The sequence below is a fragment of the Pteronotus mesoamericanus genome, unplaced genomic scaffold (genome assembly GCF_021234165.1).
Source record: "Pteronotus mesoamericanus isolate MK-2021 breed Mesoamerican mustached bat unplaced genomic scaffold, CSHL_Meso_final contig_182, whole genome shotgun sequence".
NCBI lineage: Eukaryota > Metazoa > Chordata > Mammalia > Chiroptera > Mormoopidae > Pteronotus > Pteronotus mesoamericanus.
The window spans coordinates 5,133,934-5,147,668 of NW_026555078.1; the positions used below are offsets into that span (position 1 = coordinate 5,133,934).

General features: G+C 42.8%; 2 protein-coding genes across 4 annotated transcripts in view; one reads left to right on the top strand and one right to left on the bottom strand.

Annotated features, from left to right (window-relative positions):
• Positions 1–3,692, bottom strand: part of CPSF2 (cleavage and polyadenylation specific factor 2) — a 31,091-nt gene extending 27,399 nt beyond the window's left edge. The window contains exons 1-3 of one of the 3 annotated variants that reach the window (XM_054567118.1): positions 3,418–3,692; positions 2,431–2,498; positions 376–437 (exon numbers count right to left, since the gene is read on the bottom strand). The gene's annotated coding sequence lies outside the window, so the exon portion shown is untranslated. Of the gene's footprint in view, positions 1–375; positions 438–2,430; positions 2,499–3,310 lie in introns of all 3 variants that reach the window. The other 2 variants (XM_054567119.1, XM_054567117.1) reach the window with 2 other exon arrangements.
• A 383-nt stretch (positions 3,693–4,075) lies between these two features.
• Positions 4,076–11,857, top strand: NDUFB1 (NADH:ubiquinone oxidoreductase subunit B1). The gene is made up of 3 exons (XM_054567120.1): positions 4,076–4,217; positions 10,668–10,812; positions 11,748–11,857. The coding sequence occupies exons 1-3, from the start codon at positions 4,091–4,093 to the stop codon at positions 11,782–11,784; spliced, it is 309 nt and encodes a 102-aa protein (XP_054423095.1). The 5' UTR covers positions 4,076–4,090; the 3' UTR covers positions 11,785–11,857.
• The last annotated feature ends 1,878 nt before the right edge of the window (positions 11,858–13,735 follow it).

The window sequence follows — 13,735 nt, forward strand, 5'->3', positions numbered from 1 at the left end:
ACCAAATAAGAGATGGACAGACTCCACGAAAGAAGCCATGGGAGCTGAGCACGGCTGCTGGGGACAGGACACCATGGACGTCACTCATTCACGGAGCGGCCAGGAATCGAAGCCGATGACATGGCACGTAACACACACCACAATTACATTTCATGGCCTAAGAAAAGCTCTTTTCTTTTCAAATCTGCCTTACCTCCCACTTTCTTTACTTACATCATGAAGTGGAAATACCAACTACCTTGCAGATAGAACTGAATGAGTTCATGTTAAAATATTTTGGCAGACAGACTCTGATTTCAACATGTGAAAAGTATTTTTATTACAACTGCTCAGAATATAATAAAGCTATTTCTTTACTAGACATTCATTACTTACTGATATCTCAGTCATATATAGGGTGCAACACCATGAATTCAAAGGAAGAGTTCTTTATAAATCTAAAAAATAAAGAAAAAAGAGTTTCATGAGCCCTGGCCAGGTAGCTCAATTGGTTAGATTACTGTCCCGATACACTAAGGTTGTAGGTTCAATCCTCAGTAAGGACACATGCAAGAATCAACCAACGAATATGTAAATGGAACAACAAATTGATGTTTCCCTCTCCCTCTTCCTTTCTCTCTCTAAAATCAATAAACAAAATTTTTTAAAAAATGAAATTGAGTCTCATGAATAATGATTTATTTCAGTTTTAATTATGCTGTTTAACTTCTATGTCTTGCCCTAAGATGAACACCTTGAGTAACAACAGGTAGTAGTACAGTATATGGTCATTTTTTAAAGAAGAAACTTGTCATAATTTTACATAAATTATATAAAGCTTACATAAAATAAACAAGGATAAGATAATAAAAGATATAATAAAAGACTAAAGTAATAATATACCAAAGTAATAATCAGGGGCTGAAATATGAAGTTTAGGAAACAAGATTTTTAAAATTGCTATTAGCGGATGTTATTGAAAATCATTTAAAAAGGTGGGATCTTAAATTATTCATTAAGGATTCGTAAGACCTGGGTAGAAAGAGACAAATAAAAAAATTATTCAAAACAATAACATGATCAAAGGCACAAAATAAAAAAATTACAAATTATAAAAAACTGGCCTGGCATATGAATAGAAAAGGGTCAGATAACAAAAGGCCTTGGAAACTTTGGATCTAGTTCTACAGTAACTGAAACATTTTACGGTCCATTATCAAGTGGAAGATCACATGATAGAGGTAACTGTATTTTAGGAAAAATTGGCTGGTGTGTATGATTGATAAGCAGGTACAGAAAGCTGGGAGATCAAAAGAGGGAGTACTTAGCAGACTACTTCCTCCTTTCCACTTTACTGGTTCTCTTTTGAGGCTAAATTTCTTTAGCCCCAAATGCGCTTTTGTAACTCTACGACATGAATTCATTAGTTGTTATCTAAGTAACCAAGCCTTGTAACTCTACATGTCTGATTTCTTTGTTCACTTCTTTTGAACAGTGTTACCAGCTCCTGATTACCTTTCCCTCAGAACACATTGCACATAATCAGTTTCTTTCTGTTTCTGCTGCCAGGACCTTACTGCAGGATCTCACTACCTGACGTGTGAGTTTCTGCTTCCCCTCCCCAGCCTCTGCCCCCTTATCTCAGCTTAAACATTCCTGCCAGATGGATCTTCACAAACACCGCTGCACATATTGTCCTCTGCTCAGAAATCTAGGAAGGTTTCCTACTGCTTGAAAAAAACAAAGAAAAAGCCCAGAAGCCTGAATGGCTTTCCCTGGCTGTGGAGGGCGCCGGTCAGCTGCCCTGACATGGCTGCTCACCAGCATCTCAAGGCTCAGCCCAAACCCCGCTTCCTCTTAGTTCCTCCATCGCTAGTCTACACTACAACAGTCTAGTCCAACAAACATATCACGCAAGCCACAAGTGTAATTTAAAGTTTCTTCACACCAATGGAAGTTTTACAGGTGAAATTAATTTTGGTATGTCTTGACTTAACCCAATTATCCAAAATATTGTTTCAAGATGTCATCGTTACGTTATTGAGATATTTTACATTGTTTTTTGTACTACATCTCTGAAAGCTAGTGTGTATTTCCTACTTACACATCTCAATTTGATCTAACCACAATTTCAGGTGCTCAAGAGCTACAGGCAACTCTTGGCTACTGTAAGAGCACAGGTCCAGAGGCTAAAATCAATGCTTCGGAATGCAGGGCATTGTGTTCTGCCAGTCCTACAGGGCAGGCTGGCACCCTTCTATTTTTATGGATATGTCTTAGGCTTGATTTTAATGGGATCACCGACCATTTAGTCTCCCAGGCTGAAAATTCTGGAGTTACCGTCCTCCCACCAAATTGGCTGCCACATGTTGAATCCTAGTTGATATGTTAAGAGGTGTCTCTCTGACATCCTTTACTCTCACACCTCAGTTGAGGCGCTCATTACCTTACCTGAATGAGTGCAATTTCCTCTCATCTAGTTTTCCTGTTCCAAGTTGATCCTCCATACAGATGCCATCCTAAAAAAACAAAAAAAAAGGAATACTCATGCCCCTTCCTTGTGCCAAGTATTCACTGGCTTCCTGCTAACTATGGAATGAAATCTCAAAACGTCTCAAATCTTTGCATCCCTGTTCTCCCTCCAGGAATGACCTTCTCTTGAGCCTAGTAAGTTCCTTTTGACCCTTTCATGATCAAGCTTACATTTTTACTCTGTAATAAAGCTTTTTTGGTGTCCTCAGGCAGTATTTTATTCTCACCTAGTACAAACTGGCCACAAAGAATGTGTCGAATACGCACATGCGAAGGGTAAACGTGAGCCCACCTTCGCATACCCATACCCAGCACAGCACCGAAAGCAACATAAATGTGTAATAAGGGAAGGAACGAACGTTAATCGTGTCCTAAGTTCCTTCTGGGCAGTGATTCTGACCCAAACTACGATACTTCATCCCAATTATCTCTCATAGTTACTTGCTCTCTCAATAACGACCCTTGCATGTTGATGACAACTAAGGGGCATTCTGCAAAATGCCAGGGGAAAGGAAGGGGTCCGCGTTGGCCTCTGAGCTCACTGAGTGCGGAGTCTCTTCCGGGTCAGTTTCGGAAAGGCAGTGGTTTTCTAAAGGATCAAAGGGGTTTTAAAAATAAAAATAAAAACTAGGAGATGGGCAATTGATAATGCAGGTTCACCAGGCCACGGGAGACAGACTTGCCGGGCTATGGCTAGCCTGAACTCCTGTTTACTGAAGAGTCTGAAATAGGCTGGCGGGGCTGGGGAGCGGCAGACAGGAAGGGCCGAGACCGTTTTCACTAAAAAAAAAAAGCCTACTTTCTTCCCAATGCTTAGTAGCCTCCTGGTCTCCCAACCCGACACGATGTATAAACCTCGAGTTAGGAGGCCGAGAAGACGCTAGCCAAGAGACCGAGGAGCCAGACCTGGCGTCGGATTAACCCCTCCGGCACCGCGAGCCTGAAGGGGCAGAGGGAAGCAGCAAAAGGGAGGGAAGGAGGACGAGAGAGTGAAACGTATGGACTGCCACACAAGGCCGGGAGCTTCAGACCCACGAGGAAGTCACTTCTCTTTCCGTCGCTGAGCACTTCTGCCAAGAAAAACCAGGACAGTCGCAACCAAAACCCCGGGAGCGCATCCCAGCGGCGTCTGCGTCGGAGCTGGAGCCAGGCTGTCCCTGAGTGCCGAGGACGCCCCCTCCCCCAGCCAAAGCTTCGCTCCTTTCTTCCGCCCTCACTTGCCTCGTCTGTCCTCCCCCAACACCGTCCACTGCCCTTCCCAACCCCTCGTCGAATCCAGGTTCAAGAGCGAGGAAAGCTGACGCTCGCTCAGCAGCAGCCGTGATAATCAGCCAACAGAAGGTCCTCAATGGCGGCCGCCATTTTGAAACCGGAGTCCAAACGCTGCCGCTGAGGGAACCCAGGGCGATACCACTTTCGGGGGTAGTGTCTGGAACGAAGTTTTAGGAAGGAGACGGCCCTTACACAAGCCTCATCACCTGTGACCTAAATTTTACTTTTAAAGAACTTGTAATTGATAAATCTTACATAAGTATGAGAAGAGTTGAATATTAAAAGGAAAAAGAGGTATGGTGTCGCGATGCCACCCCTGTTTTGGAGCGGGCGCGGCGAATGGCGGGTCCCAAGGCCCTGGCTTCCGCCGGCGCCGGAGGCTGGACTTGCCGCTGTCCTTGGTCGTGGGGTCGTAACTGGCACCCGGACCGCAGGTGGGTGCAGGGTGGCCGAGGGGCCGCGGGCCTCTGTTGTGCAGGCGGGGACGGTGCACTCCTAGGAAAGCCCTCGACGATGGAGTCGGGGAGCTGGGGGGTGGCCTGGGCCGCCTCGGGTTCAGAGGGAAGGAGATGGAAAAAGGCGGCGGGGGGCGGGGGGCGGTTTCTTCTGGTGGACGGCTGGGCGCTCGTTCCCAGTGTGTTGAATAGTAGTCTGAGGCTGTCGTAACTGGGAAACGTATTAAGAGATCGCGCGGCGACCGCCCCCGACTGGACCGGAAAGGATAGCGGCAGGGACCCCGTGCTAGGTTGCAGCTCGGAGGGAGCATCCGACGTTCGTCCCCGCCCCTGCGTCTGTCTTCCTCGTTCCCCACCACTGGAAGCTGACCTTGCTCCCGCTTCTAAATCTGAAGCCCTCCTGAGCCCACCATTCCACAAGATGTGCACTTTGGTGGAAGAACGTAGTATTTACTTTGTGCATGGTTTCTTGGGTGGATGTGTCGTGAAGACAGGTGACGTCAGGGGTTCAGTTTCTCCATGCATCCTGTACTCCATTGTATAGGTTGTCAACACTTTTTGAGTAAAATATATAAAATGTGCTAGGAACCAATTAGAAAACAGAAATACATATATTTAAATGTCTAATCATCATTATTTTTCCAACGTGAATTCGGGCTCGCTAAAGTACACACCAGATGGTTTTATTTTTAGAAGTTAAACGGGAAAAACTGGGTTGAAGAAAAAGTAGTATGTACTAGGAAAAATAAGGTGGAGTGAAGAGCGATACTGATACGAATATTTACCTCTATACTTACTGTAAGAGACAGTAAGGCACAAACAGAGTTTGGATCAGAGAACCTATTAATCCCAGTTCTGCTGCTTACTGCACCTGTGACCTTAGGCGAGTTGACCGTCCCTGGACTTCCTCACCTGAGAAAAAGCCTACTGCGTTATTAATTAATACTTGTCTAGTACTGTGGGGATCACATGAGTTGGTGATTATGGAAAACAATACGAATAGTGCTTCACAGAGCGCTGTAAGAGTCCACTCTTTCTAGAGCTAGGAAAAAAACGTGGTCAGTTTTATGATTTCTTGAGTCCATGCGATAAAAACCAACATGCAGTATCCCCCTGCTGGGAATACCATAGCTACTCCCACTTCTGAAGTATGGAAGAGCAAAATTTTCCTTAGGAGTCTTCATATAGAGAAGACACTAATACAGGTTGGGCAAAGTAGGTTTATAGTTCATATGGAAAATAATACAGTAATTAAAAATAATAATACCAAAATAAACAACTTTAAACTTTCTTTTGCCCACCCCTGTGGATGTCACTCTGCATCCAAGCCCGTCCCAGGTCCTTACTGCCCTTACCCACCCCTGCAGCTTTGGGCCCGTCCCCAGGAGCCTGAAAGCCTGCCATGCTCCCTCTCCTGACCATCCTCCAAGGAGTCATTCTAGCCCAGTTTTTACGTCCAAAAATCTTTGCCTCCCCTGGTCATCCACTCACAGTGAAAAAACAGGAAAAATTACGTTTAATGCTACTGCTCCCAAAGTTCATTAAATTGTAGATTTTACAATAGTAATATGAAATAACTCTGGGACTAAGATTGGTCATTTACTTCTTAGGGATGGAACCAGGCTTCCTTCATGGTGGTTTAATCCCACTCTGGATTTTAAATGTACAGCATCCTTTTATCTATCAGTCCCACTGTCTTTACCTGTAGAATCTCGTAAGACCTTTATTCAGCAGGAGCCTCAGTGGTGTGTCTGACCTCCTCTGCTCTGAGTTGAGCCAGACAGAAGTTTCCAGCCATGTTGGAAGAGTACCAGCATTCGTGGGTGATAGCCCACAGGTGGTCATGGGCTTATTTAAAACAGTTTTGAGTTGAGAGTCCCCAAGTACTTGTTTGCTGTTAGTTAATACAAACAGTATCTAACGGTTATGCTGAGGGCTAGAACTGATCCCTGTTCAGAAGTTTAAGGAACTTAAGACGTGGCAGAATAGATGGCGATGGACTTCTACAGAGACTTACATTGTCTAGTGTTTTTGCAGTTTAGTGCTTTCAAAGTTACATTTTCCTGTTTGACTTAGGCATTCATTGTTATTCCAATACTTGACTGGCTCAAGCTTATAAAACAAGTGGCTAACTTGATGGGCAGTGGTCAGAATCATAAAAAGTAAATGATCTAAGTGTTCATCAGAAAGCACTGAAGAATCTGAATGCAAATAATGCTGATACAACTGTGATCTTCTAGGAAGTAAGGTAAGATTAGTTACCTTTACTGGCTGATACGGCTCATTGATTGAGTGCTGGACTATGAACCAAAGGGTCACCGGTTCGATTCCCAGTTAGGGTACATGCCTGGGTTGCAGGCCAGGTCCCCAGTAGGGGGCACGTGAGATGCAACCACACGCTGATGTTTCTCTCTCCCTTCCCTTCTCTAAAAATAAATAAATGAAATCTTACAAAAAAAAAAGCACAAAAAACAGATTAGTTACCTTTACATTCATACGTCCAAGAACTATTTGCAGCAAATCAGCAGGAGAATTAGCTCTTCCAACTAGACAGACTTTTCCAGCGCATCCCAGATGTAGGGCCAAGGAGTCCCTGTTTTGAAAAGGACTCCTCAGGTGATACTGATGTGCAGTCAAGCTCGAGGATTCCAACTGTAAACAATAGACTAAAACTAACAGCATACTTACTAATACTAATACTAATACTAAACTAATACACCATAATTTTCTATATTAGCGACAATGAGACCGGAACCTTCTGTCATATTACACTTTATGAAGGACAGTGTACAGTATAGCTGTCCTTGTTTATTGCACTTTGCTGTATTGCATTTCACTGGTGCTCCATTTTTCACAAATTGAAGGCTAGACCCTCCACCAGCAAAAAGATTGACTCACTTTATAGGGGCACTTGCTTTATTGCAAACCAAACCTGCAGTATCACCAAGGCATGACTGTAATGGTGAAATTTTTAACTTCATGGCCATTTCCTAACCCAGTGTACTTAAATAGAAGTGAGTGATTAAAGTTTGAGAAATAAAAAATCAGAATGTGTAAGTGTGAGAACCAGTGTCTTAGAAGGAGAGGCAGGATTCCAGTCTACATGATTCTAGCACAGTTTAGGGCTAAGCACTTTGGGTGACAGTAATGTACATCCTGCGCCATATAACGACATTTCATCAACAACAGACCTTATGTGCAGAAGATTATAATGGAGCTGAGTTTCCCGTAAGGAATGGAAGCATGTGTGGTACAGGAGGATTTCTTTTTCTCTGATGGGATGAGTATCTGGGACTTGGCCACAGGTTCCCTGCACAGCAGCTCAGTTTCAGGTGCACAGGTGATGTCCTGGTCCATCAGCCAGTGACATGTTTTGCACAGTGGGGGAACTTTGACCTGTGCCCCAGATCTGTCCAGTCAGAGGGCACTGCCGCCCTCCCAGGTCCAGCTCGACGGTCTCCAGAGAACATTGCTGTAAACTGTTCTTTGGGGACCTTAGACCCTGTACAAGGACACAGGTCCACAGGACCTACCTTAACACGTACTCAATGCCGACACTTTAGTAAAAGCCTTCTGTGGTAGCAGAGAGGTAGCTGGTTTGTGTACTTTGGAAACATTTTCAGGTTGTAATGATGTAAAGCACAGATGAGTTATTTCTTCCATCTGCTCGGTGCCAAGAGGGCCCTTTGTGCCAGATAGGGTCAGTGGAACCAAAAACAAACTTCCAAAGTCAAACTGTTGTGTCCTGTATGCTACACCCTGTCCATATTAAATGCTTTTTTTTTTTTCCTGGCTGGTGTAGCTCAGTGGATTGAGTGCCAGCCTGTGAACCAAAAGGTCACTGGTTCAATTCCCAGTTAGGGCACATGCCTGGGTTGCCGGCCAGGTCCCCAAGGCGGGGGGGTGGGCTGGGGTGGGGTGGGCGTGTGAGAGGCAACCACACATTGATGTTTCTCTCCCTCTCTTTCTCCTCTTCTCCTTTCTGTAAAACGTAATAAATTAAAAAAATCTTTAAATTAAAAAAAATGCTTTTTTATGAATACCACAAAGTTCCTCAATCTGACCGCTGCACCAATATGCAAGAGCCAAAACCACATTGCCTTGACAGCCCCCTATGTTCCTTTATCTCTCCATCTTGATTTCTTATTCCCGCTGACCCTCGGGCTGCCTTTCACCCCTCCTGAAAGTCACCGCTACAGTGTCTACACGTTGCGCAGCCAGCTCCCCCTTGGCCCTTCCCATCACCCCAGCCCCACTCCCTCCGCAGGGAGCGGAGCAGCGCTGACAGCTGCTGTGTGCTCTTTCCGACCCTGCCGGAAGGAACCGGGGGAGGGCATTTGGGACAGTGTCTGTGAAGCCCACGGCAGTGTCCAGCAACGTCCACTCGCCACCCACTCACTGACTCACGTGGAGCGACTTCTTGTCCTGCAGGCTCCCTTCACGGCCAGTGCCCTATCCAGACGCACCGTTTTTTACCTTTTATATCATGTTTTTACTGTACCTTTTCTATGTTTAGTTACACAGTTACTTCCCCTTGTGTTACAGTTGCCTGCTATTTTCAGTACAGCAGTGAGCTGTACGGGTTTGTAGCCTGGGAGCCACGGGCTGGACCGCATACCCGGGTGGGTAGGGGGCTATGCCAACTAGGTTTGTGTCAGCGTACTCTGATGCTTGCACAGTGACGCAGTCACCTCAAGGTGCATCTCTCAGAAGGTAGCCCTGTCGCACGACTGAATTCTCTTCCTAAGGTGTCCTCTGTCTTCTCAGCCATTCTCTATGATTTATTCATTTGTTTTATTGATGGATCTTTTAGAGGGGGAAGAGAGAAACATCAATTTCTTGTTCCACTTTATGCATTCATGGGTTGATTCTCATATGTGCCCTGACCAGGGATCAAACCCTCAGCCTTGGTGTATTGGGACCGCATTCTAACCAACTGAGCTACCTGGCCAGGGCCTGCTTATTCACTTTAGATTCATGCACATAGGATGTATTTTGTGTTTTTGTTCGTTTGTTTTAAAGATTTTACTATTTTTAGAGAGGGGAAAGGGAGGGTGAAAGAGGGAGAGAGTCTTTGATGTGAGAGAAACGTCGGTGAGTTGCCTCTCGCACACACCCGACCAGGTACTGACCAGGTACTGACCCAGGGACCTTTTGCTTTGGGGGACAACGCCCAAGCAACTGAGCCACACCGGTCAGGGCCAGGGGCGGATTATGATTTCATCTTTAGGTGCAGATTTTTACAGAAAAATGACAATTCAACTATGTTTTTATTGAATTAGTGCAAATTTATTTTCCATATGATGACTTCTAGTTCTCATATTCCTCCTCCTCTGCCTTTGGAAACTTTCAGGACTTAAAAGCTCTGAAGTACCATAAATATCGGTTCAGGGAGGAGTCTCTCAGAGAGGTATTGTGGTATAACGAAGGTATCCAGAGCTTTGGAGCAAACTGGAGTTTGATTTCCAGCTCTGTACTTAATGCTTATTTGGGTTAAGTTGCTTTCTTATTTATATTGAAGATGATAATAGTTATTTTATGCTATATATAGGACTATACTGTGATGTCTCTGGTACCTAATAGTCATTTTATAAAAGTAAGCTCTCTCCATAGCTGCTGTAGAGTCATTTAATTGACTTTCAGATCTACTGTGGCATTATTAAATATGTTTGTTTTAAATTTCTCTCTGATCTTTTCATTTCCTTTCAAAAATTAGTTTTCGGCTTTGCACTGTGGCAGTATGAGAGCACATGAGGTTTATTCAAGACAAGATTATTGCTAATTGAAAAATTAACATTCAGTAATTATAGCTTTATCTATAGAATTCTGCTTCTTCCCTGGCTGGTGTGGCTTGGTTGGAATGTTGTCCCATACACCAAAAGGTTGCAGGTTCAAGCTCCAGTTCGGGCGCATATGGGAGGCAACCGATCAATGTTTGTCTCTCACATTGGTGTTTCTCTCTCTCCTGACGCGGACGCTTCTTCCTCTCTAAAATCAATAAACATTTTTTTAAAAAAATTCTGCTTCTGGCAAAAGAGTACTATTCTATATTTGTTTTAGCATTGTGAGAGTTTCTAAAAGTATTTTACACATTTAAAAGTTTTAAGTCAATACTAGGTGGGTACAAATACTCAGCTTTTGCTGGTAGAATTTTTTATACTCCGCATTTCTCTGAACTGTATCATATCACTGATGAAAGTAGGGGAAAAGTTAACAAGTTGACTCAGTGCATTGTAATTTTTATATTAATCACTTAATCATTGTCAGCTATATAATCTTCAAGTGGATTTTAAGTAGTACTATGTGCTGATGCCAAGCAAATTTAAAGAGGCTTATGTTTTTAACATCTGTTCCTATCTTCCTGTTTCAGATGCAATTTAAAAGATATTTCAAAGGCAGTTATATTTCTGACAGTTTCTTTCTTTATAGCATTCAAGATGAATTTAATTCAGATGGTGCGTGACCACTGGGTACACATACTTGTCCCTATGGGATTTGTCGTTGGATGTTATCTAGACAGAAAGAATGATGAAAAGCTAACTACCTTCCGGAACAGGAGTTTGTTGTATAAAAGGTTAGTTTGGGCATCTTTTAAATCAACAATTAATTAGCCAGCTTTTGGAAGTATTGTTATTACCATATATGTTTATGTTAATCCCCCTATCGCAAGGGCTTAGGTTTAAGTGGTATAATTTTGTGGTTTTGTTGTTTAATACTTGTATAAAACCGTATAGTTACATTTGGAATGTAAACAAGTCTTCACTTTATAAACAGGCTATTTCAGATCTTTGAAAAATCCCTCTCCCCCCGTTTTTTTTAAATTCAGGATGCATTTTAACGTAGAAACAAAGTTTTAAATTAAACCAGCCCACTGAGGCCTACTTTCTATACAGCTGTCACATATATTATCATATCCTGTCTCACTTAAGCCATTGTGGAGCTGAAATAAATGGTAGCAGTTGCAGCTTGGTGCTCAGTTCTCAGCAACACAGCTTGAGAGCTTTAGACATGGTGGTTGAGTGACCGAATGGCAACTGGTAGCCACCTAGTTCTGCTGTGTCTCTGGAGGTGGCTCCTCTGGCAGCGGAGAGTTAACAAGACAGGGTGTCTGCCCCTGGAAGACGTGCAGCTGGGTAGAAGGAAGCTCAGGGGATAGGAGAGCGGAGTGGCGGTCGCAGTCATTGTAGGGGAGGTTCACAGTCAAGGATTTCAAGAAAGATAATATGAACTGGACAGGGCCTAGAAACATTAAATGAACTCATTGAGCTTTCATATGAAGATAGACTAAGAAATTAGAGTTCTTTAATTTGGAAAAATATAATGGAAAAGATTGGGAACGTTTAAAATCATGAGAGAATAGAATGACTATATTGATTCAACATAAAAGAATTTAATGGGTCAATTTAGTAGAATATAAAATATTGAATTCATATTATTCTGATTTTCCTTTTGATCCCCTTATAAAAGTTTTATTTATACTTTTTCCTTTCCTTTTTTCTTTCCACACAGGGAACTGAGACCCAATGAAGAAGTCACCTGGAAGTAAAGGCTGGAGCTGAATTACAGAATGTTCACAGTTTTTAAATTTTGAGAAAAATAAAAACATTTAATTTAAACAATTTGGAATGGGATTCTTTTAATGCTGAAGTAATCTTTCACGTTTCAAGTAATAGGCACACTAGCTTTAAAAATAATCACTGAGTGCCAGATTGTGTACATTGATGCTAACTTTACAATTAGCATTTAATTTGCTGTTACTTATTTTAGATCACAATACCGTTAAGTCATGTAGCCAGTTTTTTTTCCTCAGATGTTTTTCACGAAAATGTTTTCAAACCATGTGCTTCAAGGAGCTTTAAAAGGGTGATGCTAAGATTTCTTTTTGCTAACACTCATGTAGCCGAGAATTGTAGTGATGTTGTGTTCGGTAAGATTTCTTCAGTGTAATACATAAAACATGAACTAATTTTAGAAATCAAGAAATTGTACTTTATTGAAATTAAAACTTTTGCTTATTCAAAACATTAAGAAAATGAAAATGCAGCCACAGACTGAAATAAAATATTTGCAAAACAAAGAGCATAGGATCTAGAATATGTGAAAAACTCTAACAACTGAAGAAGAAAAACCCAATTTTTAATATACGCAAAGGGGTTTTTTAAAGATTTTATTTTTCGAGAGAGGGCAAGAGAGGGAGAAAGAAAGGGAGAGAAACATCAATGTGTGGTTCTCATACACGCCCTACTAGGGATCTAGCCTGCAACCCAGGCATGTTCCCTGAACTGGGAATTGAACCAGTGACCTGTTCATTTGCAGGCCAGCACTCAATCCACTGAGCCACAACAATAAGCAAAGGGTCTTAACAGTCACTTCACCAAAAAAGATAGGAGGGTGGAAAATAAGCACATAAAAATCTGTTCAACATCAGTAGTCACTAGGGAAAGGCAAATTAAAAACACGAGACACTACTACACACCTATTAGAATGCTTAAAATTTAAAAGATTGGTCTTATCAAGGATTGGCAAGGGTGTGGAACACCTGAAAATCGCAAGCAGTTGCAGGTTAAACATACACCTACCATATGACCCAGCCGTTCCACTGTGAGGTGTCACCCAAGGGATGAAAGCACATGTCCATGCAAAGACTTTGTCATGAATGTTCATAGCTTTATTTGTAAGTTAAGAAGTAACCAAAAATGTCCATCCAAGAATAATAACCCTCCCCGGAGCACGTGGACCTCACTAGCAGTATCCTTCCCTTCCCTCCCTGGGCCCGTTCTGTTCTGAACCCACACTTGCTAGTCACCAGTGGTCTCCATAGCAAAATTTAGTGGGCCCTTGTCCTTATGTTGCTGGCCCTCTCGATAGCAACATGGCTGCTGCACGACACATTCCCTTTTCAGGGCTTTCGTACTATTACATGCTCCTGCTCTTCTTCCCTGCTCCTGGGCTAGTCCTCTGCTCTCAGGGCTCTGCTCTAGGTCCTCTTCTCAACCCCTTCGTTTTCTGCCTTGGTGATTTTACTCACACTTGTGGTGTCAATCACCTTTTCTATGGCAACAACTCCCTGTCCACCGCCAAACCCCCATTATCCAACCATTACTCGACATAATTACTTAACCTGGTTTCAGTGTGCAAGATCTGCTTCTGTTCGATGCCTTTAGCTTCATCAGCATCCCCTGCACACACTTTACTGAACTTTTCACATCCCTCAACTGACACTTCCTTTTCAGAGTCCCAACACAAACCACCTGTAACTGGATTTTGACTGCGGCCCAGAACCTTGGACACTGTGCTCTCCAAAACCTGTGTGTCAGTTTTCTCATGTGTAAAATAGAGATAATAATGCTTGCATCAACTGCTGTATTAAATTCATTAATATATGCAGAGCTCTTAGAAGAGTGCCTACCCTGCAGTAAACCCTATATAAATATTAACATTTTTACACAAGTGGTATGTATCGGGAAACGCAATGACGCCTGTTTCTCTTTTTTAAG

What these genes read in the sequence shown, in the direction of transcription:
- NDUFB1 (XM_054567120.1), top strand. Translation starts at nt 4,091, where the DNA reads ATGCCACCCCTGTTTTGGAGCGGGCGCGGCGAATGGCGGGTCCCAAGG. An exon ending in AACTGGCACCCGGACCGCAG is followed by an intron (nt 4,218 to 10,667) that starts GTGGGTGCAGGG and finishes CTTTCTTTATAG; the next exon opens with CATTCAAGATGAATTTAATT. An exon ending in AGGAGTTTGTTGTATAAAAG is followed by an intron (nt 10,813 to 11,747) that starts GTTAGTTTGGGC and finishes CTTTCCACACAG; the next exon opens with GGAACTGAGACCCAATGAAG.